General features: G+C 44.9%; 1 protein-coding gene and 1 pseudogene across 1 annotated transcript in view; one reads left to right on the top strand and one right to left on the bottom strand.

Moving 5' to 3' along the window:
* gpt2 (glutamic pyruvate transaminase (alanine aminotransferase) 2) overlaps positions 1–26538 on the bottom strand; it is a 69177-nt gene that overhangs the window by 8227 nt on the left and 34412 nt on the right. Inside the window, exons 3-10 of the mRNA XM_068049374.1 lie at positions 23298–23406; positions 19159–19292; positions 18745–18988; positions 16964–17043; positions 16679–16815; positions 13925–14099; positions 12480–12635; positions 3715–3827 (exon numbers count right to left, since the gene is read on the bottom strand). Of these exons, the coding sequence (XP_067905475.1) occupies positions 3715–3827; positions 12480–12635; positions 13925–14099; positions 16679–16815; positions 16964–17043; positions 18745–18988; positions 19159–19292; positions 23298–23406 (1148 nt within the window). The remainder of the gene's footprint in view (positions 1–3714; positions 3828–12479; positions 12636–13924; positions 14100–16678; positions 16816–16963; positions 17044–18744; positions 18989–19158; positions 19293–23297; positions 23407–26538) is intronic.
* LOC137379306 (U2 spliceosomal RNA) lies at positions 5678–5808 on the top strand (annotated as a pseudogene).

Here is a 26538-nt window from a genome sequence, read left to right as displayed (position 1 = left end):
AGGAGCAGCACCAAGCGTACCTGAAATTGAGGTGACAACTTGGTAAAGCTACAACATCGGACTACATGTATGCTTAAAAAAAAGAACCTTATTGCTCAGAAAGAGGCCATTCTGCCCACCAGACCTCTGCTGGTTCTTTGAAAGAGTTGTCCAATTTAGTCCCACACCCCAGCCTTTTTCTAAAGACCCTGCAAATTAGTCCTCTTCAAGTACACGTCCAATTGCCTTTTAAAAGTGCCTATGGAATCTGATTCCATCACCATTTCAGGTTGTGCGTTCTGATCTGAACCTTTTACGTGAAGAAATTTCTTTTCATTTCTCCTATAGTTCTTTTATGTTCAATCTAATGACCTCTGGTTACCGACCCATTTCCTGGAGAAAATAGTTTCTCCCTCCTTGCTCAAACTTCATAGAGTTTTGAATACATCTAAGGTCTCCCCTTACCTCTCAGCTCTCATGAAAACAATCCCAGCTTCTCCCAATTACTTTACATAAGTGAACTCCCTCATCCCTGGTATCATCCTGATAAACCTCCTGTGTATCAACTCCAATGCCTTGCCATACTTCCTAAAGTGTGGCGCCCAGAATTGTACTCCAGCTGAGGCCTAACCAGAGATTTGTAAAGGTTTAGCATAACTTGTTTTCACCTTCAATGTCCCTATTTACAAAGCTAACTATCCCATATTCTCTCTTAATCACCTTATCAACATGCCCTGCCACCCTCAAATGATGTGAATATGCACGCCCAGATTCTTCGGTCTTTGCACCCCTCCCAAAATAGTATAATTTAGATGATACTGCCTCTCCATGTGTTTTATCCCCACAGTGCATCACCTATCAACATAAATTGTATCGGACATCTGTCTGCCTATTTCACTAGTCTGTAATGTTCTCCTGAAGTCTGTACTGCGTTGCCAAGTTTTTTGTCGTCCACAAACTTCAAAATTGTACTCCCTATACCCAAGTCCAGGTTATTTGCAGGAAAAGCAATGATTCCAATACCAAACCCCAGGGGATCCCACTGGAAAGCTTTCTGCAAAAAAACATCTGTTCACCACTACTCTCTGGTGCCTATCTCAGTCAATTTCACACCTAAGATACCACTGTTCCTTTAATGACGTGTTTATTTTCCAAAGAAATCTATTATGGAGGTACTTTTGAATATCCACATATATATCTATTGCACTACATTCAACAATCCTCTCCGTTACTTCAAAGAACTCAATCAGGTTAGTCAGACATGATTTGCCTTTAACAAATTGTGTTGGCTGCCTCTTATTAAACCCATGCTTTTCCAAGTGAGAAGTAATTTTGTCCTTGACAACAGTTTCTAGTAGTTTTCCCACCACTGATGTTTGGCCCGTTACCAGGTTTCTCTCCCTTTTTGAATAGTAATAGTTACAATCCTCCAGTATTCAGGCACCACTCCAATATTCAAGGAGAATTAAAAAGCTTAAGTTATCTTCATCCTAGCTTCCTCAAGCAAACCAAGATGCATCCCTCCAGGCCAGGTGACCTATGATTGAACAGTGGAAGCATTATGCTATAGACCGAGTTAAGCAATCCCACAACCAACAGATCAGATCAAGATCTGCAGTCCTGCCACATCAGTCGTGAATGGTCGTGGATAATTAAAACAACTAAAGTGAGGAAGAGGCTCCATGAGCATCATCATCCTCAACATAGCAGTGCCCAGTAAGTGAGTGCAAAAGACAAAGCTAAAGCATTCATAACTATCTTCAGCCAGAACAGCTGAGTGGATGATCCCTCTCCGCCTCCTTCTGAAGGTCCATGCATTACAGATGCCAGTCTTGAGCCAATTTGATTCACTCCACGTGATATCAAGAAATGGCTGAGTGCACTGGATACAGCAAAAACTACAGGCCCTGACAACATCCCAGCTGCAGTGAAGACTTGCGCTTCAGAATGAGCTGCATCGTCTACCTAACAAATTGGAAAATTGCCCAGATAGGTCTTGTGCACAAAAAGGACAAATCCAATCTGGCCAATTACCACTCCATCAGCCACTCAATCAGCAGCAAAGTGATGGAAATTGCTGCCAACAGTTCTATCAGGTGGCACTTACTAATCAATAACCTGCTCACCGATGCTCAGTTTGAGTTCCACCATGACTATTTGGCTCCAGACTCCATTACAGCCTTGGTCCAAACATGAACAAAAGAGCCGAATTCCAGAGGTGAGGTAACAGTGACTGCCCTTAACATCACAGCAGCATCTTGATCAAGTATGGCATAAAGGAACCCTAGTAAAACTGAAGTCAGTGGGAATCACCACCTCCGAGTTCCCTTTCAAGACACACACTTGGACATACAATTGCTATTTCTTTGTCAACACTCTCTACTTAACAATGCTGTGGGAGTATCTTCAACACAAGGACTGCAGCCATTCAAGAAGGTAGCTCACTACCACCATCTAAAGGGCAACTAGGCCTTGCCTGAAATGCCACATCCCAAAATAGATTTTTTTAAAAAGTTATTCTCTGTTGGTTGTACCATTTCATTGGTGTTTCATTTTCCAGACTCTATTATTCCAGTGTTCTCCTGGTCAGCCTCCCATCTTCCATACCCTAATGATCTTGAGCTCATCCAAAACTCTGCTGCACATATCCTAACTTGCAGCAAGTAATATTCCCCATCACCCCTGTTTTCGTTGACCTACATTAGCTCATGGTCAACCACCACCTTAATTTTAAAATTCTCATCTTCTTGTTAAAATTCCTACATGGTTGCTCCTCTTCCTATCTGAACTCAGCAGCATGCGAGTGCTATCTGTTCTGAAATCAGGAGTGGTAGCATGGTACTTTGTTTGAACTCTGCCGGACAATGACTGGATCAGATTACACATTGCAGAGAGCATTGAATTACTGTACAGCAGACGGGATCAAATTACACATTCCAGACAAAATGCTGGGTGTGTCTTGTCCTCCAAAGCGGGGCGGAGCAGGGCGGGGGAGGCAGTAGCAGGGGGCATTCAGAAATCTGCTTAAGCCAGTGCAAATACATAAATACATGTGGCCATATTTATGGCCTTCAGATTTGGAATTCCCCACAAGTGGAAATACTTAAACTACGCATTCCATGTCAAACACTTTCATGATCATAAAGACCTCTATCAAGTCACACTTCAGCCTTCGCTTTTCTTCACCAATGCCTCCATATCATTTTTATAATCTGGAGACTAGAACTGGGAACAGTACACCAAGTGTTGTCTAACCAAGGTTCCATACAACTTTAATACAACTAAACTGCTTTTCAATTCAATCCCTCTAAAAAGGACCCCCAGTGCTTGATTTGCTTTTAAGATGGCCTATTAACCTGTGTCGCTATTTTTAGTGATTTGTGTTGTATTATCCAAGCAATATGTGGCCTCCTTATTCACCCTACCAAAATGCACCATCTCAATTATCTGTATTGAAACTCATTTTCCAATTACATGCCTTTAGTTGCACTCGAGGTGTCTCAGTGAACTCCTGTTTTATGGTTTTCTGCAACTCTGGTTATTGAAGTAATACATAACCATTAGAAGGGTTGTGCACAGAATACATGAAGTCACGCATCTTAAAACACAAACAATAGCCAGTACAATTCAAATTGTTCAAGTATTTAAATATACAATTAGCTAAAACTATTAACGTTTTACTTCTACAGCAGTCAGACACATGGTTTTACTATGCCTGCAGACTTTAGACTTCACCTGAAATGATATGTTCCTTCCTTTTGTCCAAATCCACTGCCAGGAACCACACAGATTCCAGTCTCCTCTAGGAGTCTCATACAATAAAACATATCTGGAGCCATACCATGGGCCTAAACCAAGAACAACTTAAATTAGGACAGTTAAAAACAAACTTAAATAAAACATTACAAAACCAATTCCTTGTGAGCCAACTGAACGGTTGTTGCAAGTATGCAGTCCAACAAAAATCCCAGGACCTTTACTGTACAATTCATGCAAAGATCAGTGGGAATTCTGCTAAAACTCAACAATCACACTCCCAATTCCCCCCCACCTCAAATGATTAGAAAACTACAGATCATGCTGCCAAAGTCAATGGCACAATCTATTTTATCTATTTGAAACCAACAGCTGCTGGGAAATACTGCCTCCCTAGCCTAGAAAAATCAGTCCCAGTAAGAAAACAAACAAAGGTCCTAAAAACAGACTGTCCATTCCAGCAAAAGGGCCAGGATGCACCATTGAGGACCTCTGCTGCTCACCCTGCCAATGTGACCTAGCTCTGACCTCACAAACATCATTCAAATAAATCAGATGAGCACCCATGCCACGAGCAGTCTATGATAGAGCAGCAGAGACACAAAGTGTGATGCAAGATGTACTTTTTAAGAAGTGAGGGACGGGGCAGGGGGTGCTGCCATGGTATGGAAGTTGAAGAATTTCACTCAAATTTTTTCCAGGGATTTAAGTCACAGCCCTGTTGGACCCCACAACCAATAGCTAATAAACTTACATACACAGCTAATAAGTGCGTCACTCTTCCTCCAGGATGTGGACTGGGAACTGTGAGCCTAGGAGTCACTTTCCCCACCCCCAAGGACCCCTGCCTCTGAAGCAGAGCAGCCAAGGTTCCATCCCAAAACAGACCCCGTGGAAACTGTGGAGAGGTATGAAAAGGCCAGAGCCTCACGTATCTGGACCCCGGCCTAATTTATATAGTCTCTCCACTAGAATATGGTAGGAGTGCACTGAAGGATTGTGCTTTTGTAATTCCATGCACCATTTAACATAAGGACCAGGCGTAGCAATAGGCCACATAGTCCCCTAAAGCCTGGCCCACCATTCACTAGGATCATAGCTGATCTTCGACCTCAGCTCCACTTCCTCACCCTATCCATATATCCCTCGATTTCCTTAGTGCCCAAAAATAGACTGAACTCAGACTTGAATATATTCAACGAATGAGCACATAGCCCTCTAGGGTAGAGAATTCCAAAGATTCACAACCCACTGAGTGAAGAAATTTCTCATCTCAGTCCTAAATGGCCAACCCCTTATCCTGAGACTATGCACCCTAGTTACGCTCCAGCCAGAGGAAACAGCCTCTCAGCATCTATCCTGTCAAGGTCTCTTACGGCAGCCCACTCATCCCAGGAATGAATTAGTGAAGCTTCTTTGCATCCTCTCTAAGGCAAGTATATCCTTCCTGAGGCAAAGAGACCAAACCCACACAGTAGTGTATGGACAGTGTTGGGCACTATTCCGTTGCACAAACCCTGGATTAAGCTACAAAAAATGCAGATTGCAAAAGGCAAATGTTCCAAAGAAGATCCAAGAAATAAGCAATTTACATGGTCGAAATTAGTGTTCTCTAACTGGAGCATCACCACTTATTTCCAAAATACAATAATTCTGAAGCCTGTACATAGAAAACACTGTTAAATTTAACTACTGTTCTTTAAAAACAAAATGCATTAGACTAATGCTGAATTAAAATGTCTAGCTGAACATTACCTGTTTTGAGTGCCATTTTCAACACACTACACGTCTATATTTAAAAAAAAAAGCATCTTTGCTAAAGGTATACAACCAAGAGGTGGAAAAACACATGTAGGGAAGTTTGAATAGCAAGCAGATAATGGGCTGAATTTTACCTTAGGCAGACGGGACTTTGCCACTTTTACAGAGACAAGTCAGCAGCATCGCTTCTTGGCCTTATGGCTAAGATCAAGTGCAGTATCTGTTCTTATCAGTACTTACTTGGCAGAGGAGAAACCATGATCAGTGGCTTTTGATCCTGGGTAGGTTTTGAGTAAAATGGCTATAACCAATCTTCGAGCTTCAGGCCAGGGAGTGCGTAACACCGTTCGGGTGGTGGTGAAGGACAAGGAAGGAGATGCACCGGTTGATCGCACCTTCTTCATCAAGAAAATACTCATCGATTGCTGTGGATTTCAAGCTACGGACATCTTCTGCCTGCAGGGTTTCCCCAGCAGTGGATATTTCGACATGACATTCAAGAATGTGGCGGGATACATCAAGTTCCTGAAGGTGTTCAAGGAGAAAGGGGACTGGGCGCCACTGTCAATTCTCAAAGTGGAGCCGCTCTTCACGCTGCCGTCACAACGTGACCAGGTGGTGACAATTCACCTCTACAACCCCCACGTTCCTGTGGTGGATGTACTCACCTTTCTCGCCAGGTACGTCGAGGTGGCCGGCAGCAGCACTGATGTCAAGGACCTATTTGGGATTTGGACCAGCAAGCGGCAGGTCAAGGTGACCCTGAAGGTCGATGCCAGTGGAGCCATTATCCACCCTCCCTCCAGCTTTGCTATCGGGGGAAGTTGAGGCTTCTTGGTCTACGCTGGGCAGCCCAGAGTTTGTCGTACCTGTGGCAAATCTGGTCACGTGGCAGCCAACTGCAGCACGGTGACGGTAAGCCTCAAATTCTGGCTGCACTTCAGTCCCACGCTCCTGATCTTTGGGCACCCGGTGCGGAGGGGCTTGGGCCGGGAGGAGGATCTCCTCGTCGGTCTGCTCCTGGGCCTGGCCAAGGTGGCAATTCACAAGTCCAGGTTGCAGGCCGTCGGGGGTTCCATCCTCCCCGATTGCCTGCCCCTCTTCCGCGGTTACGTTCGGGCCCGGGTGTCCCTGGAGAAGGAGCATGCGGTGTCCGCCGGTACGCTTGAGGCCTTCCGCGACCGGTGGGCACCGCAGGGACTGGAGTGCATCGTTGACGGCGAGAATGGCATTTTAATTTGAGTTTTTTTGTTTATTTATCTGGTTTTAATAAAGTTATTTTAAAACTGTAAATATGTACATAAAGGGGGCCTGAGGAATAAAGGCCCCCTCGATGTGGAAATATAAAAGGAGCCTGGAGTATAAAGGCCACCTTGGAAAAAAAAACGGTGACGGTAAGCAGAGCAAGTGTTGCAACTTGTGCGGTGCGGCAGGCCACCTCTACAAAACCTGCCCCAAATGCTGCCTCAGTTATGCTCAGGCGGCAAGGTCCAAGGAACGGCCAGGAGAAGGTACGGCGAAGGCGTTCGGTGCTGGAAAGGAGACAAGCAACCTTCTCCGCAGTGAGGAAAGTATACCTGAGAAGGAGAAGAAAGGGGAGTAAGCTAAAACCAGAGACCCAGCACCTACCCTGCGCCTGGAAACCCCTCCTCCATAGACAGAATCAATGGAGGAGGAGGCAGCAGATGGACAAACAGGTCAGGGGCAAGTGGTACAAATGAAAACCACAAAGAAAAGACCTCCAAAAGTGGAACAGGCCACCACCCAAACCAGTGGCAAGAGGAGGCTACCGTCTGAGACAGACTACAGCAGCTCTTCACTGGACGAGGAAGTGCTGGAACGACGGCCCCTTCAAAAGAGGCGGCAGAACTCCAAGGAGCTGGAAGATAAAGCCCCCCAACCCCCGGGCACTGGAAGCTGTGATGGGCCTGGCATGCCCCAACCCCAAAGCACCACACTTAGCGACATGGCCAGCACATCCCAGCTCCGGGACACCGAGAGCAAAGACACGTCTGACGCACCTCAGCTCCGGGAAGCTGGGAGCAGTGATGTTTTCGAGGAGGAACAGAGGGGAACAGCAGAGGACAGCCCAATCCTTGCTGCCTACAAGACCCCCCTGATGTCACCCCTGCGGAAAAAACCCTGCATGAAAAACCAGGAGGGGTTTCTGAGCCCAACGAACGTGAAACAGCTTGTGTACACTATGGGTATGCAGGAACACCCCGAAGGACTGGGACTAGCAAGGACAAATGGTATGGGAAGCAACAACTAACTTTTAAAAAATGGGTATAAGGATTGCTTCAATTAATGTTAAATCCACTACGCGATGTGTTTCAACCTTGGATTACCTCGCCAAGGTCAAAGCCGACCTACTGTTTCTGCAGGAGTGTGGAATATCACACCTCAGCACCTACAGGCAGTGGTTGCGATGGTGGTCCCACGGGCCATCGATATGGTCAGGGGATAATGATTGCTGTTCCTCCGGCCTGGGTATTCTGCTGCGGGGAGGTAATTTCACCATCTCCGAAGTTAAGGAGGTGGTGGGCGGTCGCCTCCTCGAAGCAGATGTAATGTACAACAATGCTCCGGTTGATCAATGTGTACGTCCCAGTTCAATGCAGCGAGCGGCTGACCGTCTTCCAGCAGCTCCCATTGCTGCTGGCGACGTCCAAGCCGGTCATCCTGGGCGGTGACTTCAACTGCATCATCGATGCAGCTGAACGATCTGGCAGAGACGACAGCATACTGGACGCTACGTCCAGATTCCTAATAGAAACAGTAAAAGATGCCAAACTGCACGACGTCTTCAGCAAACCTGCAGACGGAGCACAGCGTAGATACACATGGTCAAGATCGGACGGGTCTGCCTGTTCCAGGATTGACATCCTGTTTGTGTCCCGTGCTGTCACGGTCGGATCCACCGACGTCAAACCGGTGTTCTTCTCTGACCACTGCCTCTTACTGGCCGACTGTCACTTACAGGACAACCAACGAGTTGGCAGGGGGACATGGAAGCTCAATGCTACACTGCTAACCCCAGAGAACGTTGAGGAACTCAAAAGGGATTACAAAGATTGGAGGACTGTGAAACCGCTCTTTGAGTCTCCAGTTCAGTGGTGGGAAGCGATCAAGGAGATCAAGAGGTTCTTCATCCTCAGAGGGTTTTCAGAGGGCTAGATAGAGACAGAGGGAAATGTCCCGACTCCAGAAAAGTATGCAAAATCTGCTCCGGCTGCAGTCAATGGGGGTCGAGGTCAAGGAGGACCTCCAAGAGGTGAAGTGCCAGCAGGCCTCGCTCTTTGCCACGGAGGCCTCCAAGATCATCTTTCAGTCCAGAATCCGCTCCATTGAGCAGGATGAGACGTGCTCGTGTTACTTCTTCCAAAAGGTACACAGAGAGAGCTCTATTATCAGCAGCCTGAAGGAAGAGGATGGCTCGGTAACGTCTTCACAGTCCGACATACTAAGGATCAGCAAATCCTTTTATGCTAGGCTGTATGACGCGTAGCCCACAGACAGCAGAGCCTCTCAGTCCTTCCTGTCATCTATCACAGAGGTCTTAGATGACAGCATGAGGGAGAGACTGGACAAGCCACTAACTCTGGATGAGCTGACAAAAGCCGTCGAGTCCTTCGAGACAAGTAAAACTCCCGGAAGCGATGGCTTATCGGTTGAGTTGTATTCCGCCCTGTGGGGCTGGGTCGGCCCGGACCTGCTGGAAGTATACGAGAGTATGCTCCTGGCCGGCAGCATGTCAGAATCCATGAGGAAAGGCATCATCACCCTCATCTACAAGCGGAATGGGGAGAGGGCAGAAATCAGCGGCCCATCTCACTGCTTAATGTTGACTACAAGATTCTGTTCAAAGTCATAGCCAGTCGAGTCAAATCTGCTCTGGAGTTGGTGATCCACCCTAATCAGACCTGTACTGTACCCGGCAGGAAGATCTCCGATAGTCTCGCGCTACTCAGGGATATGATCGCCTATGTATGGCACAGGAGGGTGGACACCTGCCTCATCAGCCTGGACCAGGAGAAGGCGTTTGACAGGATATCGCACACCTACATGATAGACGTGCTTTCCAAAATGGGGTTTGGGGAGGGAATCTGCAATTGGATCAAACTGCTCTACACAAACATCAGTAGCACAGTCTCAATCAATGGGTGGGAATCAGAAAGTTTCCCGATCCAATCTGGAGTCAGATAGGGCTGTCCTCTCTCCCCGTCTTCTTTATTTGCTGTATTGAACCCTTTGCTGAGTCTATTAGGAAGGATGCGAGCATAAGAAGGGTGACAATCCCAGGCAGTGGAGACACTCAGGTTAAAACCTCCCTGTACATGGATGACGTCGCCGTCTTCTGCTCGGATCCGCTGTTTGTGCGCAGACTGATGAGCATCTGCGACCGGTTCGAACTGGCCTCGGGAGCCAAAGTTAACCACGGCAAGAGCGAGGCCATGTTCTTTGGGAACTGGGCTGACCGATCCTTTGTCCCCTCCACCGCTGAGCACGTGGGAGCAGCGATCTCTCTCCATTGTGGGTAAGAACCTGGTCATCAGGTGCGAGGCGCTCATGTTGTTGCTATACGTGGCGCAGGTCAGGCCCATACTGCACTCCTGCTCTGTGGCGGTCACTCGAGCCATTTTCCACTTCATCTAGGGATCCAAAATGGACCGGGTCCGGAGGGACACGATGTTCAAACCTCTGGATTAGGGCAGGAAAAATGTACCCAACGTCGCCCTCATTCTGATGACTACCTTCGTGTGTGGCTGCATGAAGCTGTGTGCAGACCTCCAGTATGCAAACTCCAAGTGTCACTATGTGCTGAGGTTCTATCTGTCCCCGGTGTTGCGAAGATTGGGCCTGGTCATATTGCTGCGGAACGCTCCATCCAGTTGGACTGTGCCGTACCACCTATCCTTCGTGCAGCAGTTTCTGCAGAAAAAGACCTTTGACCACCGATCCATCAGGCAGTGATCTGCACGGAATGTCCTCAAGGCCCTACGGGAAAAGGAGATGGTGGATCCTGTCGGATGGTTCCCCGAGCAAAGTCATTTGGCGGAATGCCTCATCACCAGAACTTTCAAACAAGCATCAAGATGTAGCTTGGCTGGTGGTGAGAAGAGCCCTCCCGGTCAGATCCTTCCTGCATGCCCGAAGTCTCACCCCTCTGCACAATGCCCTCGAGGTGGCTGTGGTGGGGAAGAGACGGTTGCCCACCTCCTTCTGGAATGTGTCGTTGCAAAACAGGTATGGAAAGAAATGCAGTGGTTTTTGTCGAGGTTCATCCCAAGCAGCTCCGTAACACAGGAGTCTGTGCTCAACGGGCTGTTCCCAGGGACGCACACAGAAATAAACATCAACTGCTGCTGGAGGACTATCAATTCGGTGAAAGACGCCCTTTGGTCTGCCCGAAACTTGTTGGTCTTCCAGCGCAAAGAGTTGTCCACGACCGAATGTTGCAGACTGGCACATTTCAAGGTCCAGGACTACGTGCTGAGGAATGCACTAAAGCTTGGGGCAGCTGTGGCAAAGGCTCAATGGGGAAAGACCACTGTGTAAGGTCCCCCCACCAAGCTGAATGGAGGGGCTGGATCCATGGAAAACCCCTCGAACTGTATCAGGAAAATTTTCGTTTGCTGTAAAATATATATGGCACGAGAAATGAAATGGAAGGGTTGTGAGGCAACTCATGAGTGTATTGAAGGAAACTGACCTCCTTTGCATTGCACGGTTTGTAATTTTTGACTTGGTGCTGATTGGAACTGTTTTGTCATGTAATTCTTACAGATTTTTATGAATAAAGTATATTTTGGAAATAAAAAAAAAACTGACCTAAAAGTCGGTGGCGAACCTGCTTCCGCCTAGCCCAGGGATCCAAACCGCATTTTATGGGTCCCCGGGCTTCAGCTGTCCCGAGGCAGGACTTCCACCCGCTTGAGGGAGGAAGCCCCGTCTCAGTGAGCTGCCGGCCAATGATTGGGCTGGCAGCTCTTAGTCACAGCAGCACCACCAGAAGCAGTAGCCACTGCTGGGACTGCAGTCCGCCGCCGACTGAGGAGAATGCCATGGAGCCGGGACTGCAGTTAAGTTGGGGTTGCCTTGCCGGTGTTGGGGGGGGGGCGGGGGGTGATTGGTCATGCTGGCGAGGCAAGGGTGGTCATTTTGGGGGGGGGGGGGGGCGAGACTTGGGGTCCCGGGGGCAGGTTGGGAGGCAGGGGTGGCCCTCAATCGGGCCTGTGCCCGACTGCCATGTCACCACCCCCCCCCCCCCCCCCCAAGGCCCAGGCCGCAGAAAGGCCGGCCGCTATCGCTGGGCGGCCTTTCACGACCCCAGCATGTCCACTTGCCACAGGTAAAATACCAGAGGCAGGCGAAGGTCTGCAAGTGGCCATTAAGGGGCTCGATTGGCCTGGGGCAGGCGGGCCATTCCCCACCTCCCTCCCACCGTAAAGTTGGCGGGAGCAGGAAGGGAAGGCCTCCTGCTCAATTTTATGCCTCCCCCACACCACCATCCGACCCGCCGGGACGGTGTAAAATTCAGCCCAAGATGATAGCAATAACCAAGCAGGGTTATCATTCAACTTATATTCCTCCTAAAAGGACAAGACTGTACTCCTAGGGATAGCACATGGAGCAAAGATCACTACAGGCTTGTATCCTACTCTACGCAGTCCTAATGTCTGGCAAGATCAATGGGGAAGCATGGAGTGAAAGATGCATCTCAGTTTGGAACGAGGAAGTTATATAGGAGTGCCATGGGAACTGGTTGAAGATGGCACTTGTAGGTCACGCACCCACCATATTCTGGTCTGGCAGACAGTAAAAGACAAACACATAAAAAAAAAAGGACTCATCCAAATAAGCTTAAAAATAGTGAAGAGTAAGAAAATTATCCTTTTTATAAAATTATACAATTTCGGTAGTCATGATGATAAGTAAATGTAGAAGCAGTTATATATTTGTTATTTCCAAGAATTACAAACCTTAGCTTCTTTCATAGCTTTGGAAGGAATGAATATTCTTGGAAATGCATACATAGCCCCTTGCAAATGGTTGCAGTGCATTCCAGGAATGGTATTCAAGACTTCCTCTGATAACTTGGCTTTCTCAGCAAGGCTATACAATACCCTCATCTTCTCCTGCATATTAAACAAACACACCTCATTAATGATTAAATTGCTATATGACACATTTCTATTTCAGGTGACACAGCATAATTAACTTGTGTGTCTACAGACTGAAGACACCCATAAATTCAGAACATTTTTCCAAAAGGAAAAGAAATAATTCCCATTTAATTAGGCCCTTAATCTGATCTGGAGGTCAAGGATTTGGTCAATATTTATAGTAGTTACTGAGGAAAGTATAGATCTGTAGGATGTAAACAAAGGGAGGGGGTTGTGTGTTTAGTTTAGAGATACAGCACTGAAACAGGCCCTTCGGCCCACCGAGTCTGTGCCGACCATCAACCACCCATTTATACTAATCCTACACTAATCCCATATTCCTACCACATCCCCACCTGTCCTATATTTCCCTACCACCTACCTACACTAGGGGCAATTGCTAATGGCCAATTTACCTATCAACCTGCAAGTCTTTGGTATGTGGGAGGAAACCGGAGCACCCGGAGGAAACCCACGCAAACACAGGGAGAACTTGCAAACTCCACACAGGCAGTACCCAGAATTGAACCCGAGTCACTGGAGCTGTGAGGCTGCGGTGCTAACCACTGCGCCACTGTGCCGCCCATTGTTCTTCAGTTGTTATGGCTGTCTTCAGTGGGCCTTGAAGGACATTTGTGTCTTGTATGTGATGAAGAGTTTCAACACAAAATTACCAAACATAATGGGTATTTTCAGGATTGAACTGGGAACCAGTTAGCCCCATGTGGTTCTTTAGGCTATAACCCTTTATCTGCAGTTTGAATCACCTTCATAGTTAGACTGGAGTGTCTGGTGCCCAGCATCAGCACCAGCATCAACAAGACCATTTTAGGGGAGGGAGGAAGGGGGGGAAAAAAAGCTGGAAATATTCACCTGATAGGGTATTTTGCAGTTTACAATTTTGAGGCATACTGGAAATGTAGACACCTTTTAATCTCCACTGATATTGGTAAAAATCATAGGAGAGATTGTAATTAGCTCTCCTTCTAAATCTGCTGTTGGGCGGATCCCCTAAGAATACTGCTAATGACAATTTTGTCTGTGTGAATCGCACATTCTGCTAGCTGACCACAAATTAGTACTGATAAATGATGTCATATTCAAGTGAAATTGCTGGCAGATTTTCCTGTTTAATGCATATATCGACTAACATATTGATTCACTAACATAAGCAAATGGAGTAAAATGCAGGCCATTCTGATAAGATCACCAATAATGAAGAAAGAACAGAGCCAATTCAAGAGAAACCATAAGTGACTAACCATTGTAAACATCTCATAGGATTCCTCACCAGGCTTTGGCGGATTTACCACAACATCCATGGCAACTTGTCCTGGGACAGGGGAGCACAGTCGAACTGACAGCAACTTCTCTAACTGAGCCTTAACCTCAGGGTCCATGTTGATAACTTCCATATAACCACCTCTAAATCCACATCTAAAATACAGGAAAGTTAGGAAAGTGTTGAGTTGACTGGAAGAATAAATTATATAGCGACAGCCCAAAAAATGATTCAGAACTTCCTTGTTGCAAACTACATGAATCATTTTGTGAAACACGCTTAGATCCCAAATCTTCAGGATAATCAGCTACGATATTTAAAAAATGCAAAATATTTTCAATAAGTATGTTGGACTTGAAGACAAAAGATACATTTTGCTTTAGGGGGTAGATTAATGTTGGCACAGGGAACATGCAAGTAAGCCAAACATCAGAGGATCCCAATTCAAATATCAGTCTATGCCGAGTTAGTTGGTCAGTTGGCAATGTTAACAGGAAACTTAAGTTGGTTCATGGTATCTGGGCTGGGGAGGATCAAATCATCCAGGTTTTTGCTTGTGCATTTTTCAGTATGGTTTACTAGCTAACAATCATATGGATGTCAGGTGAGAATAGGATCAGGCTCTGCTGCAATGTTCCCACAGCTGATCAGCCTCCAGAGCTTAACTGGCCCCACTGGAACCATACAAAACAAGTCAACATGCTCATGAGAGGATTATGTTATATACTCCAAAGATGTAAGTTTAAGCTTCTCAAATATAAAAACAAAATCCAAGCAAACACCAAAGGTAGGCTACCAAGTCAGCATAAGGAGGAGAATTTGCTTTATGAAAAGACAAAATGGGTATGCAAGTACAGGAAAATTATTTTAATGGGGGACTTCAAATCAAGTAGTGGGAAAACCCAAGTGGTTTTGAATCAGAGTTGGTAAAAATAATACACAATTGCTTTATGACCCAAGTAAGGAAGCCACGAGTACAGTTCGCTCGATTTGGTTTTTGTCAACGATCAATTTCCTCTACGTTGGCAGGAAGTTGTAGTGCTGCTGGGACACAGCAACCACAGAAATTGTCAAAGATTCAATTATACCAAAACATCAGGAGCCATATATAGGACCATAAAAGTACTTCATTCAATGAAATGAAAGAACAATTAAGGCAAACTGTTTGGAAGTGGATATTCAACAACAATGTAGTAGAAGGCAAATGGACAGTCTTTAAAAGAAATAATACTAAGATTGGAAGATTATATACCTATACACACACACGACACCCATATACTTGCATAGGCAAAACAGTTTTAAATTTTTTAGTTACAATAATAAGGGCAGTGAGAAGAGGCGAGAACCATAAAAGAGGTAAATAAGCTCACAACTGAGAAGGACTACAATAGTAAATATTCTGAATGATTATTCTTTTCCCCTTTGTATTCATAGGAAAAAAATGAGCAACATGCCCGGACAAACCAGGGATAACTATCAATGAGATACAGGTCCCGGAGAGGTTAAAAGGTCTAAAAACAATAAAAGCCTTGAGATAGGTTTTATTTAGTCCCAAGACTCAGAAAGGGCAGAGATCCAGATCCTAAAAAGGTACTTGACAACATTTAATGCAAAAGATTACTTAAAGTCAAAGATCCAGAATAAAGTTTGGTAATGGTTAAGGAATTAGCTGAAGGGTAGTAAACAGCAGGTACTTTTCAGAGGAGTTTTGTCAGTGAGGGAGAATAATAAGTCGGCTGCCCCAGGGCTCAATGTTGAGAGTAGAACTTGGATTATTAAAGTATTGGATTTGGAACTTTAATGCAAATTAAATCAGACTAAGAGGGCAGTGGAGTGAAAACAGTTCAAATTACAGAAGGAGCTGAACAAAGTATGTACAATGGCAGAAAAATGTGAGTTGAAAGTTAATACTGCCAAATGTAAAGCATTGCATGTCAGAAGGGGAAAAAAGGGCCAACGCATACTCCATTCAATAGTGTTGAAATAATTATGGAAAGGTTAAAAGAGATCAGCGTTACTAGAATTGATGCTTAAGATGTTCAACCAATGCAGAGCAGCAATCAACAAAAAGTCAATAAAATGCTGAACTACATGGCTTTAAAAAAAATACAAGCCAGGGAAGATTATCATTCAACTGAGCAGCGCTCTGATCTTGAAGACTGGATCCAGTTTAATTGCTAAGAAACAAAACACTCAAGCACTGGAGATGGCACATAGAGGAGCCAAAAGAAGGTCTCATACAAGAGAAAGACTGGAGAAGCTTGACCTTTCCATTCTGGGTAGGAAAAGTTCGAGAGATGCATGGGAACTGCAGGAGGTAGTGTAGCTCCTTGAGTCTGTTCTGCCAATTAGATCATGGGTGTTTGTTACCTCAATTTCATTTACCCATCTTTGATCATATCCCTCTATACCCTTAATAAAAATGTTGATCCCAGTTTTGAAAATTTGAATTGACCCAGCATCCACAGTCTTCTGGGGGAAAAGGGAATTCCAGATTTCCATTCGGCTTTGTGTGAGAAAGCGTTTCCTGATTTCACACCTAAATAACATAGCTCTAATTTTAAGATTGTGCCCCCTTTTCTGGATTCCCTCACCAGAGGAAATTTATCTCTGCAAAGAACTGAGTGAATAAATGCTGTGAAGTAAACAACCCAAAGTGAAGTTAAAAAAATTAATATTCTTTTTTAAAAATCCACAAAAGTCTGATTATACTGATTGAAACAGAAACACCTACTCTCCTGTGAATCCTTTGGATGTGGAATGAAATGAGACCAGTTCCACTGTACTGGAGTACTCTGGACCCATCTCATACAGCACCTTCTTGAATGAGTGGAATTTACAGTCCTCTGAATATATGTTTTGCTGGTAAACCTAGAATAGAGAAAAGGAAGCATCCAAGTATACTTTATTTTCTGAGGCTGAACAGTACATGACTGAAATAAGACATTGCCTCATTAAAATCACAGTTGCTTTTAGATTGTTTGATAGATTCCATAAGTAAGCAAACAAGGTATCTCACCTCATCAGCCAGAAGGAAGAGTTTTTCTTCATAAGCAAAACGAATTACATCCTCAATGCATTTTTTGCTTTGCACCTGCCCTGTGGTTAGAAAAAAGGTTGCCTGTATAAAAACTCATTTTTGAACAATTCTGATTCAGAAATTGCTTTCCTCTTTCAGGCAAATTCACCCATCACTTATTATGACGGCCTAAACATTAAAGGAATGATACTGTACTGGTAGCTGGGTGGTCATTTAATTCAAGCAGTCACCTGAACTTTCATACTTCCATCTGGAACATTACAGTTTTCAAGTAAGCCACTAGATGGAGTTTTTTTACATAGACAAGGCCCTGATATTTACAGAGAGGAAATGGTGGGGAGAGGGGGGCAACATTGGTAGCAGCGGGGGTGCAGGTCCTACTGAATTTGACAACAGGACCTCTTTTTTTAAACCATTTCTTGCCTGCCAACCGGCTAGATCAACAGGCTAGCTGTCAGATGGTAAAAGCCAGCAGCAGGTGGCCACAACTGGGGAGCATTGGTAACAGACTCCGACAATCAGGAAGGAGGTTAAGATTGAAGGTTAGTTGCGCAGGAGGAGAGAGGGGTGTCACCAGATTGCAGCAGCGAGGAGACCCATGGTGTTGCTCGAGGGGCGTACTCCTCTTGACTCACAAGGAGCGCTCTAAAATGCCTTTCATGGCTGGCTGCCTGGTTTCCTTTTAGCGGTCAGGTTTCTCAAACCCTGGGAAACTCAGCAGGTAACTGTTATTAAATCAGATTCTCAGTCCACTGAGGGAGGCTGATTTAAATATACCACGTAACCTGTCACAAAAATGGCAGGAATACAAGCACCTTGAGCACGTAATCTCAGGTTGGCAGTGCGTTGGGGTTGCTTTTCAATGATTTTACGTTTTTAACCCAACCCCTCCTCTGCCTCTCGTGCGGATGGTAGTATCAACCCGAAAGGTCTTTCATCTAAGGAGAATACGCATGCGGCTGGCGTGCTCATGCTATGCCAACTTGTGGCATTGTAAACCAGATTTCAGATTGAAGTTAAAATAACACCATTTTCATTTTAAGTGGGCTATGGCTGGTAATAAAATATCAGTTGGAAAATTTATATGTCTCAGTACAAGATCGACAACTACAATCTATGGGATAGACTTGTTAAGAATTGCATTGATGTGGCATCTTTCATATCCTCAGGATAAACAGATATGCTTCACTGCTAATGAATGTCTTTTCAAAGTGGGGTCACAGTTATAAAGGCAAATAGAACAGCTAATTTCCACACAAAAAGAATTCAAACTACAATGAAATAAATGACCAGTTAATAGGCTTTTGATGGTGTTGGATGAAGAAGGAATGTCAACAGGACACCAGAAGTGCTCCCTTGAATTTCTTTAAATAGTGCCATGGGATCTTTTACATCCACCAGAACAGATAGATCAGGACTCAGTTTAACATGTCACCTGAAAGAGACACCTCCAAGCCTAGAGCATTCCCTCAGTACTACACTGAAGTGCCAACCCAAAATTATGTGCTCAAGCTCTGCAATGCAGTTTGAACCCACACTTTCAGACTCAAGAGGCGAAGGTGCTGCACTTGAGCCAGGTTGCCACTATAAATAAAAAGCTGTGTTCTTGAAACAAAGTGCATTCCATTAATAAAAACAGGTTTTTAATGTTGGTCTTTACCATCAGTAAAGCACCTCAGTTTATGCCTAGAATCTGCCAAGTGCTAGTCTTTCAAATGTTACGCAAGTGCCTTATTTTTAAAATGGTTAACGCAAATTACCAGTTGGGTTTCCTGGGTTAATAATGCAAAGAACCTTGGGGTAGCAATATTCCCTAGCCGCATTCAAGCTTCTTTTCAATTCATTTTTATCTAGCCCCCAACTGTTTTCTTCATCGAGGTAATAGTTGATTTGGACGGCACCTAACTCTGAGATGGCTGCAGAGTACAGGGGATACTGTGGGATTGGAATCATCACTCCAGTCCGCATTCTCCCTTCTCCAGACAACAGAAGTTTCAGAACGGTCTATAAAATAAAAATGGAGAGGCAGGTTATTCATAATGATACCGATTAAAGTGACTCAGATTTACAAACAGAGTTAGTCAGTAGAGCAGTTCCAAAATTATTTAATGCAAACAATTTAATAGAGGTGACTGCACTCCTGTTTTTGGCAAATGAACCGCAGTTATACGTACAGTTATTCCATCACTTGCTCCCGTGGTAATGTAAATATTATCAGGATCCGCAGGAACTCCTCCGTCTCTTGTCTCCACATACTTTGCAACATCTTGACGTATACAATCCAGACCCTGGCTTGCGCTATAGGAACCTGACAAAATATATTTTTTTTAAAATGTGCCCATGTGGTAAATATTGAGTTTAATATTTTAAAAAAACTTTATTGTAAGCTTCCCAGAACATGCAATGACATTTGGTTGCGTAAACCACTAAGGGCCTATTTGGCCCAGCTGTGAACACAGATGAGGCCATGAGCTGACATCTGAAACATTTTCAATTTCTTATGGCAGCTTGGTTGTTTTAGAATAGAATTGGTTGTCCACTTTGGCAAGAAGAACAGAAAAGCAGAATATAATTTAAATGGGGACTGACTGCAGAATGCTGCGGTACAGAGGGATCTGGGTGTCCTCGTACATCAGGGTTGTCCAACCTTTTCGGGTGGAGGATCGCATTATAATTTTTGCTTGGCCCAGGGGGCCGGTGAGCAAATTTTGAAAGGTAAAGGCATTAAAAATTTATCTTAACGAAAACACCAACAAATGTGCATTTTTGTGAAGAAGCTTTAAAAGAGAAGTCTAATTTATTGACGTAGTTTCTCGTCATTATATTGAAAACAGATGTAGTGACATACCTGGCATTGTTTTTGCTTGCATAAGTAGTAAAGTTCTGCCCGCACACTTGATGTAGCGATGCAGAGTATTCTGGAGAGATTTATATCTGTCAGGAGAGGCCTTGATTGTGTGTGTGTGTGTGTGTGTGTGTCTTGGTCTTTCTTCCCTCCCCTCTAGGACTATAGGACACAGATTAAAAATTTTGTGTAAATGATGCAGGGGGAATATGAGGAAGCACTTTTTTACGCAGTGGGTGGTAATGACCTGGAACTCGCTGCCCACTAGGGTGGTAGAAGTGGAGACGATCAATAACTTCGAGAGGGAGGTGGATGACCACCTGTGAGAAATAGCCTTGCAGGGCTATGGGGCCAGGGAGTGGGACTGACTGCATAGCTCCATGGAGAGCCAACATGGGCTTGATGGACAGAATGGCTTCCTTTCTGTGCTGTAAGTAAATGACTTCCACTTTCCCCCACCTTTCTCGACTCCCCCATATCTCCAGCATTCCCCCCTCCCCTCTCTCTGCCCCCACCTTCCCCTCTGGTCCCCACCACCACCTCTCCCACTGGTCTCCTCCCCACCCGCTCTCCCTCTGGTCCCCCCCTCCCCATTCTCACTCCCTCTCGTTTCCCCCGCCACGCTCTCCCAGGCCCCCCCTTCCTCCCCTCTCCCCCACTTCTCCCACTCTCGGTTCCCCCCCCCCCCCCCACTCTCTGTTCCTGCCCCCCCCCCCCACTTGCTGTTCAGAACCACTGCCCACCCCCCCACCCCATTCTCTGTTCCTCCCCCACCACTCACACTCTTTCTCCCCCCCCCCCACTCTCTGTTCCTGCCCCCCCCACTTGCTGTTCAGAACCACTGCCCACCCCCCTCCCCCCCATTCTCTCTCACACAGTTGCAGAGAGTGGAACACTCAGTAGATGGTTGGTCAGTTCTTTTAAAAAGGATCGCTGTCAAGTTTAAAAGCTGGCAGTTGCTGACATTGCGAACAGCCGTTTCCCAACAGACTTGGGGTTTTCCAGCGTGCTTTCAAAAAAAAGATATGAAGCCCCCAGAGATCAGCCATGATTATGTTGAATGGCAGAGCAGGCTTGAGGGGCCGAATCCTGCTACTATTTTTTGATGATCTTTAGAAAGCTAGTGCTGTGCTAGCTGGCTAATTCTCCCTGCTTTATCAAAAGCCAAGTGAAAGACATGAGGACAGATAAGTCCCCGGGGCCAGACGGGATATACCCAAGGATATTACGGGAAGCAAGGGAAGAGATTGCCGCGCCTTTGGCGGTGATCTTTGCGTCCTCACTGTCCACTGGAGTAGTACCAGATGATTGGAGGGTGGCAAATGTTATTCCCTTGTTCAAGAAAGGGAATAGGGATAACCCTGGGAATTATAGACCAGTCAGTCTTACGTCGGTAGTGGGCAAATTATTGGAGAGGATTCTGAGAAACAGGATTTATGATTATTTGGAAAAGCATAGTTTGATTAGACAGTCAGCATGGTTTTGTGAGGGGCAGGTCATGCCTCACGAGCCTTATTGAATTCTTTGAAGATGTGACAAAACACGTTGATGAAGGAAGAGCAGTGGATGTGGTGTATATGGATTTTAGCAAGGCGTTTGATAAGGTTCCCCATGGTAGGCTCATTCAGAAAGTAAGGAGGCATGGGATACAGGGAAAGTTGGCTGTCTGGATACAGAATTGGCTGGCCCATAGAAGACAGAGGGTGGCAGAAGATGGAAAGTATTCAGCCTGGAGCTCGGTGACCAGTGGTGTTCTGCAGGGATCTGTTCTGGGACCTCTGCTCTTTGTGATTTTTATAAATGACTTGGATGAGGAAGCGGAAGGCTGGGTTAGCAAGTTTGCTGATGACACAAAGGTTGCTGGAGTTGTGGACAGTGTGGAAGGCTGTTGTAGGTTGCAACGGGACATTGACGGGATGCAGAGCTGGGCTGAGAAGTGGCAGATGGAGTTCAACCTGGAAAAGTGTGAAGTGATTCATTTTGGAAGGTTGAATTTGAATGCAGAATACAGGCTTAAAGACAGGATTCTTGGTAGTGTGGAGGAACAGAGGGATCTTGGGGTCGATGTCCATAGATCGCTCAAAGTTGCCACCCAAGTTGATAGGGTTGTTAAGAAAGCGTATGGTGTGTTGGCTTTCATTAACAGGGGGACTGAGTTTAAGAGCCGCGAGGTTATGCTGCAGCTCTATAAAGCCCTGGTTAGACCACACTTGGAATATTGTGTTCCGTTCTGGTCGCCTCATTATAGGAAGAATGTGGAAGCTTTAGAGAGGGTGCAGAGGAGATTTACCAGGATGCTGCCTGGACTGGAGGGCATGTCTTACGAAGAAAGGTTGAGGGAGCTAGGGCTTTTCTCATTGGAGCGAAGAAGGATGAGAGGTGACTTGATAGAGGGGTTCAAGATGATGAGAGGCATAGATAAAGTGGATAGCCAGAGACTTTTTCCCAGGGTGGAAAGTGCTATCACCAGGGGGCATAATGTTAAGGTGATTGGAGGAAGGTTTAGGGGAGATGTCAGAGGTAGGTTCTTTACACAGAGAGTGGTGGGTGCGTGGAATGCACTGCCAGCGGTGGTAGTAGAAACAGATACATTAGGGATATTTAAGTGACTCTTGGATAGGTACATGGATGATAGTAGTATGAAGGGTATGTAGGCAGTTTGATCCTAGAGTAGGTTAAATGTTCGGCACAACATCGTGGGCCAACGGGCCTGTACTGTGCTGTACTGTTCTATGTTCTATGAAAGCTGCTGTTAGGAGTACCAAAAAGTGCTCAGCTCTGACCTGATGATCACAAATGGCCAAAATCTCAAAAAATGTTTCTATGTTGCTCCTTACTGTCTTCTCCTTACCACGACAAGTAATGCTGGCAACAACTCTTCCACACCTCATTGCAAGTGTCATGTCTTAGCAGGTCATTTATCTGTGCAAGTCCATCAAAACCTCCCCCCACTACCCACCCCTAGCTATGATCACTGGGTGTTGATTAACTGCAGGTCATTAGTCAATTCCTTTTCCTCCCAAGCTATTTCAACTTTTAGGCTTTTTACCTCATATATTCTATTTGGGTTCGGAATCAACAACTACTCCAATAGCAAATTGCTGTTCCACACAAACTAAAGTCTGCCCAATAGGTAGTTCTAGCCAGCTAAGCAGTCATATGAAACAGTTAAGGAAAAGGCCAGCTGGTCCCATCAAGCTGATCCTATCCGACATGTTGCAATCTAGACATACCATCATACCATTTCTTCCTCCTCCTTCCCCCGCCCCTACCATCCCCTATCACTAGAACATAATATAAACTGGACTGTGGGCTTGAAACACAGCACTCAACTATAACCTTACATGGAAGTTTCACTACTAACCCACCACAGAATCTTATACTTATCACTCACTCTGATCGCTTCAGGACTGAACAGTACATTCTAAATGTGAACATACAAGTACAAATGGGATGAATCAGAGTTACCTAGACTTTGTCCTCCACAGTCCAGCAAGATACGCTGGGCTCTCTCCTTTGCATCAGCAGGGAAATGTGGATTCCCAATCAGTTCTGGATAAGTGCAAAGAGCAACAACCTGAAATGGACAAGAAATAAAACAAATTAAATATTTAAATGGAGTTTTTTCTAGTAATTTTCCTTCTGCCAAAAACATTAAAAAGCAGCCTTCTGCAGCTAAAACTTTGTTTTCAAATGATCTCAGCAATGATTATTTCACATTGTGAACAATCATATTTCACAGTTATTGCAAACAAAAACATCCTTCTCAAATTTATAATTTGTGAATGTCACACAGGAGCTCAATTCAAAGGCCTTAAAGGCTGTGTTCTTTCCAGGAGAAAATAGTGGCTTTAATCTTTCTTAAATTTTGGGTCAGAAAAGATGAAGCAAATATTTATACTTGCTATTGCTAACCCTATTTGTACACTTGCCACTGGCTCATTCTTTGTTCCTTGCAGCTGCCAATTTGTCTCCTTGAGCTGAACTGGCATTGTGCTGTTTTTAACCAGCTTAGCCCACCTAACATTGTGTTCTTTGAAGCTTTAAAACATTTTTAAGAGTAGCCTCAGACAGACCCCTCCCTGCAATGTTTCATCAACCTTGGCTGGTCCTCTCCCTTCAAAATTGTAACAACTCCAGGCTATGACTCTGGTCAGATTTATCTGGAGTGGGAGAGAAGAATACGAAGGAGCACAGTTGTGGGCAGCAGTCAAAGCACAACAGATAGCTGTACCACAGGTTGGGCTTGAAGAAGCAAATTAATAGCATTTGAAAGAGGTATTGGCTAACTTTATGGATAACCTGAAAAATTTTGTTGAAAATTTAATTTTCACATGATAGTTATGATAGATTTTAAAAATGTGCCATTGTCTACCTAAAAAAAGTGGCTAAAAGGACTTTGCAAAATATGGAAGGATTTGATTTGGCTCAATAAGAGATAAAACAAAGAAAGAGAGTTGTCTAGTTTAAATTTTTCATTTTAAAACAAATCATCTGTGATTAATGTTTCAGTTATTCAACATGCAATGAGCTTTTCCACAACATAACAGCATTTAGTTGACAAGACAATGCAAATATGACTAAGATTTGTAGGGTACAAATATATGTCTGACTGCTTTGTGCATATGGAGGATGTTAAGGAACATCAGAGCAGTCCATCAGGTCCCAGAACTAGCTTTCAATAGGTTTTTGGGGGAAGAGTGCCCCCTATTTCCACTACCCTTTGGGCGAACATCACCCACGTACATCCTAGCTCTAATTTTAAGGTTATGCACCCTTGTTCTGCACCCCCACCCTGAGGAAATAGTTTTGCTCCATTTACCCTGTCAAACCCTTCAATCATCTTAAACATCTCAATTAGATCACCATTATTTATCCATACTCAAGGGAATACAAGCCCAATCTACACAATCTCTCCTCATAACATAACCCTTTTATCACTCTGGTGAATTTGCACTGCACTCCCTTCAAAGCCAATATATTCTTCCTGAGGTGCAGTAATCAGAACTGAATGCTGTATTCCATATGCAGTATAACCTAGAGCTTTAAATAACCGTGGCAAAACTTCCTTACCTTTGTAAAACCCCTTGAAATAAAAGCTAACATTCCATTAACCTTTTAAATTGCTTTGTGTACCTGTCCACTAGTTTTTTTTTTAGTGATTTGTTTATACACCGCTAAATTTCTGCTCCTCCACAGTTCCCAGCTTCTCACCATTTAGAATTATTTTCCCCAAAAATATACTGTATTCCTAAAATTTGTTCAAAAAATACATCACAAAACAATTCAACTTGGATATTTCAGAAAGTACAATAGGTGATCAGATTCTTTCAATACAGAATAGGAGGTGCCTCGCAACTCTTGCCATTCCATTTTATATCCTGAGAACAGCCCGTAGAGCACAGAGTCCTGCGTTATGGAGCTGCTCGGGATAAACCTTGACAAAATCCACTGCATCTCTTTCCACTCCTGCTTCGAAAGGCACATTCCCCACCGCAGCTGCCTAGAGGGCAGCATGTGGAAGCTGAGAGATTCCGGGCGTGAAGGAATTATCTGACAGGGAGGGCCCTTCTCATTACCAGCCAAGACACGTCTTGGTGCATGTTGGAAAGTTCTGGTGATGAGGCATTTTGCCAAATGACTTTGACAGTCTGCTCAAATGACTTTGACAGTCTGCTCAAGGAACCATCCGACAGGATCCACCATCTCCTTTTCCCGCAGGGCCTCGAGGACATTACACGCAGACAACATGTCTGATGGACTTTGGTCAAAGGTGTTTCTCTGCACAAACTTTTCCACAAGGGACAGAGGGTATGACGCAGTCCAACTGAATGGAGCGTTCCGTGGCAACGCGGCCAGACCCATCCTTCGCAACGCCAAAGACAGACAGAACCGACGGTCTATGCACAGCTTGATGCAGCCATAGATAATACTACGATCAATCTTTGAGGTCCAAAGTGGATGACATCACATTTCCCCACTCTGAACTCCATCTGCCTCAGTTTTGCCCACACTATTACCCAGTGACTTGGATGAAGGAATAAAGAACCACATATCCAAGTTTGCTGCCGATACTAAGCTAATAGGCACAGTAAGTAGTGCCCCCATCTGAGAGGCCCCAGGACAGCAAACTTGGATGTGGTTCTTTATTCCTTCATCCAAGTCACTGGGTAATAGTGTGAAAAACTGAGGCCCCAGGACTGATCCCTGGGGGATTCCACTAATTACATTCTGCATGCCCATTATCCCTATTCTCTGTCTCCTAGCCAATTCCCAAATTAAGCATGACAAAAGGTCCCTATATTCATTTAACTGGAGCTCATCATTTGTTTTAGTCACACTTAACCAAACTAGATGTCTTAGGTCCCTGCACCATACCTTGGGTAAGATGCAATTAACCTCTTCTCAGGCCTCTGGTCAATGACATTAAACAACTATCTGCTAAAGGACACAAGCCTGACTTGACAGTTTGTGCAACCCCATGTAATTCTTTGGCATCAGGAGGAAGGACATCAGCATCAGTCATATGAATTCATTTTAACTTTAATTGATGGCCACGCTTGCTCTTCTAATAAAGTAATGCAGAATAATTTTATATATTTAAAAAGTAGGCAATGGCTTAACAGCACTTGTTAAGAAATCTAATCAGATGTTTCACAAGATACTGATGGCAAAATGCATTGGAACAAACTTCCAATCCTTCGGGCAA

Source organism: Heterodontus francisci, chromosome 17 (assembly GCF_036365525.1).
Source record: "Heterodontus francisci isolate sHetFra1 chromosome 17, sHetFra1.hap1, whole genome shotgun sequence".
Lineage (NCBI taxonomy): Eukaryota > Metazoa > Chordata > Chondrichthyes > Heterodontiformes > Heterodontidae > Heterodontus > Heterodontus francisci.
Note: the sequence above shows the minus strand (reverse complement) of the source record. Positions and strands in the feature narration are given on the sequence as shown.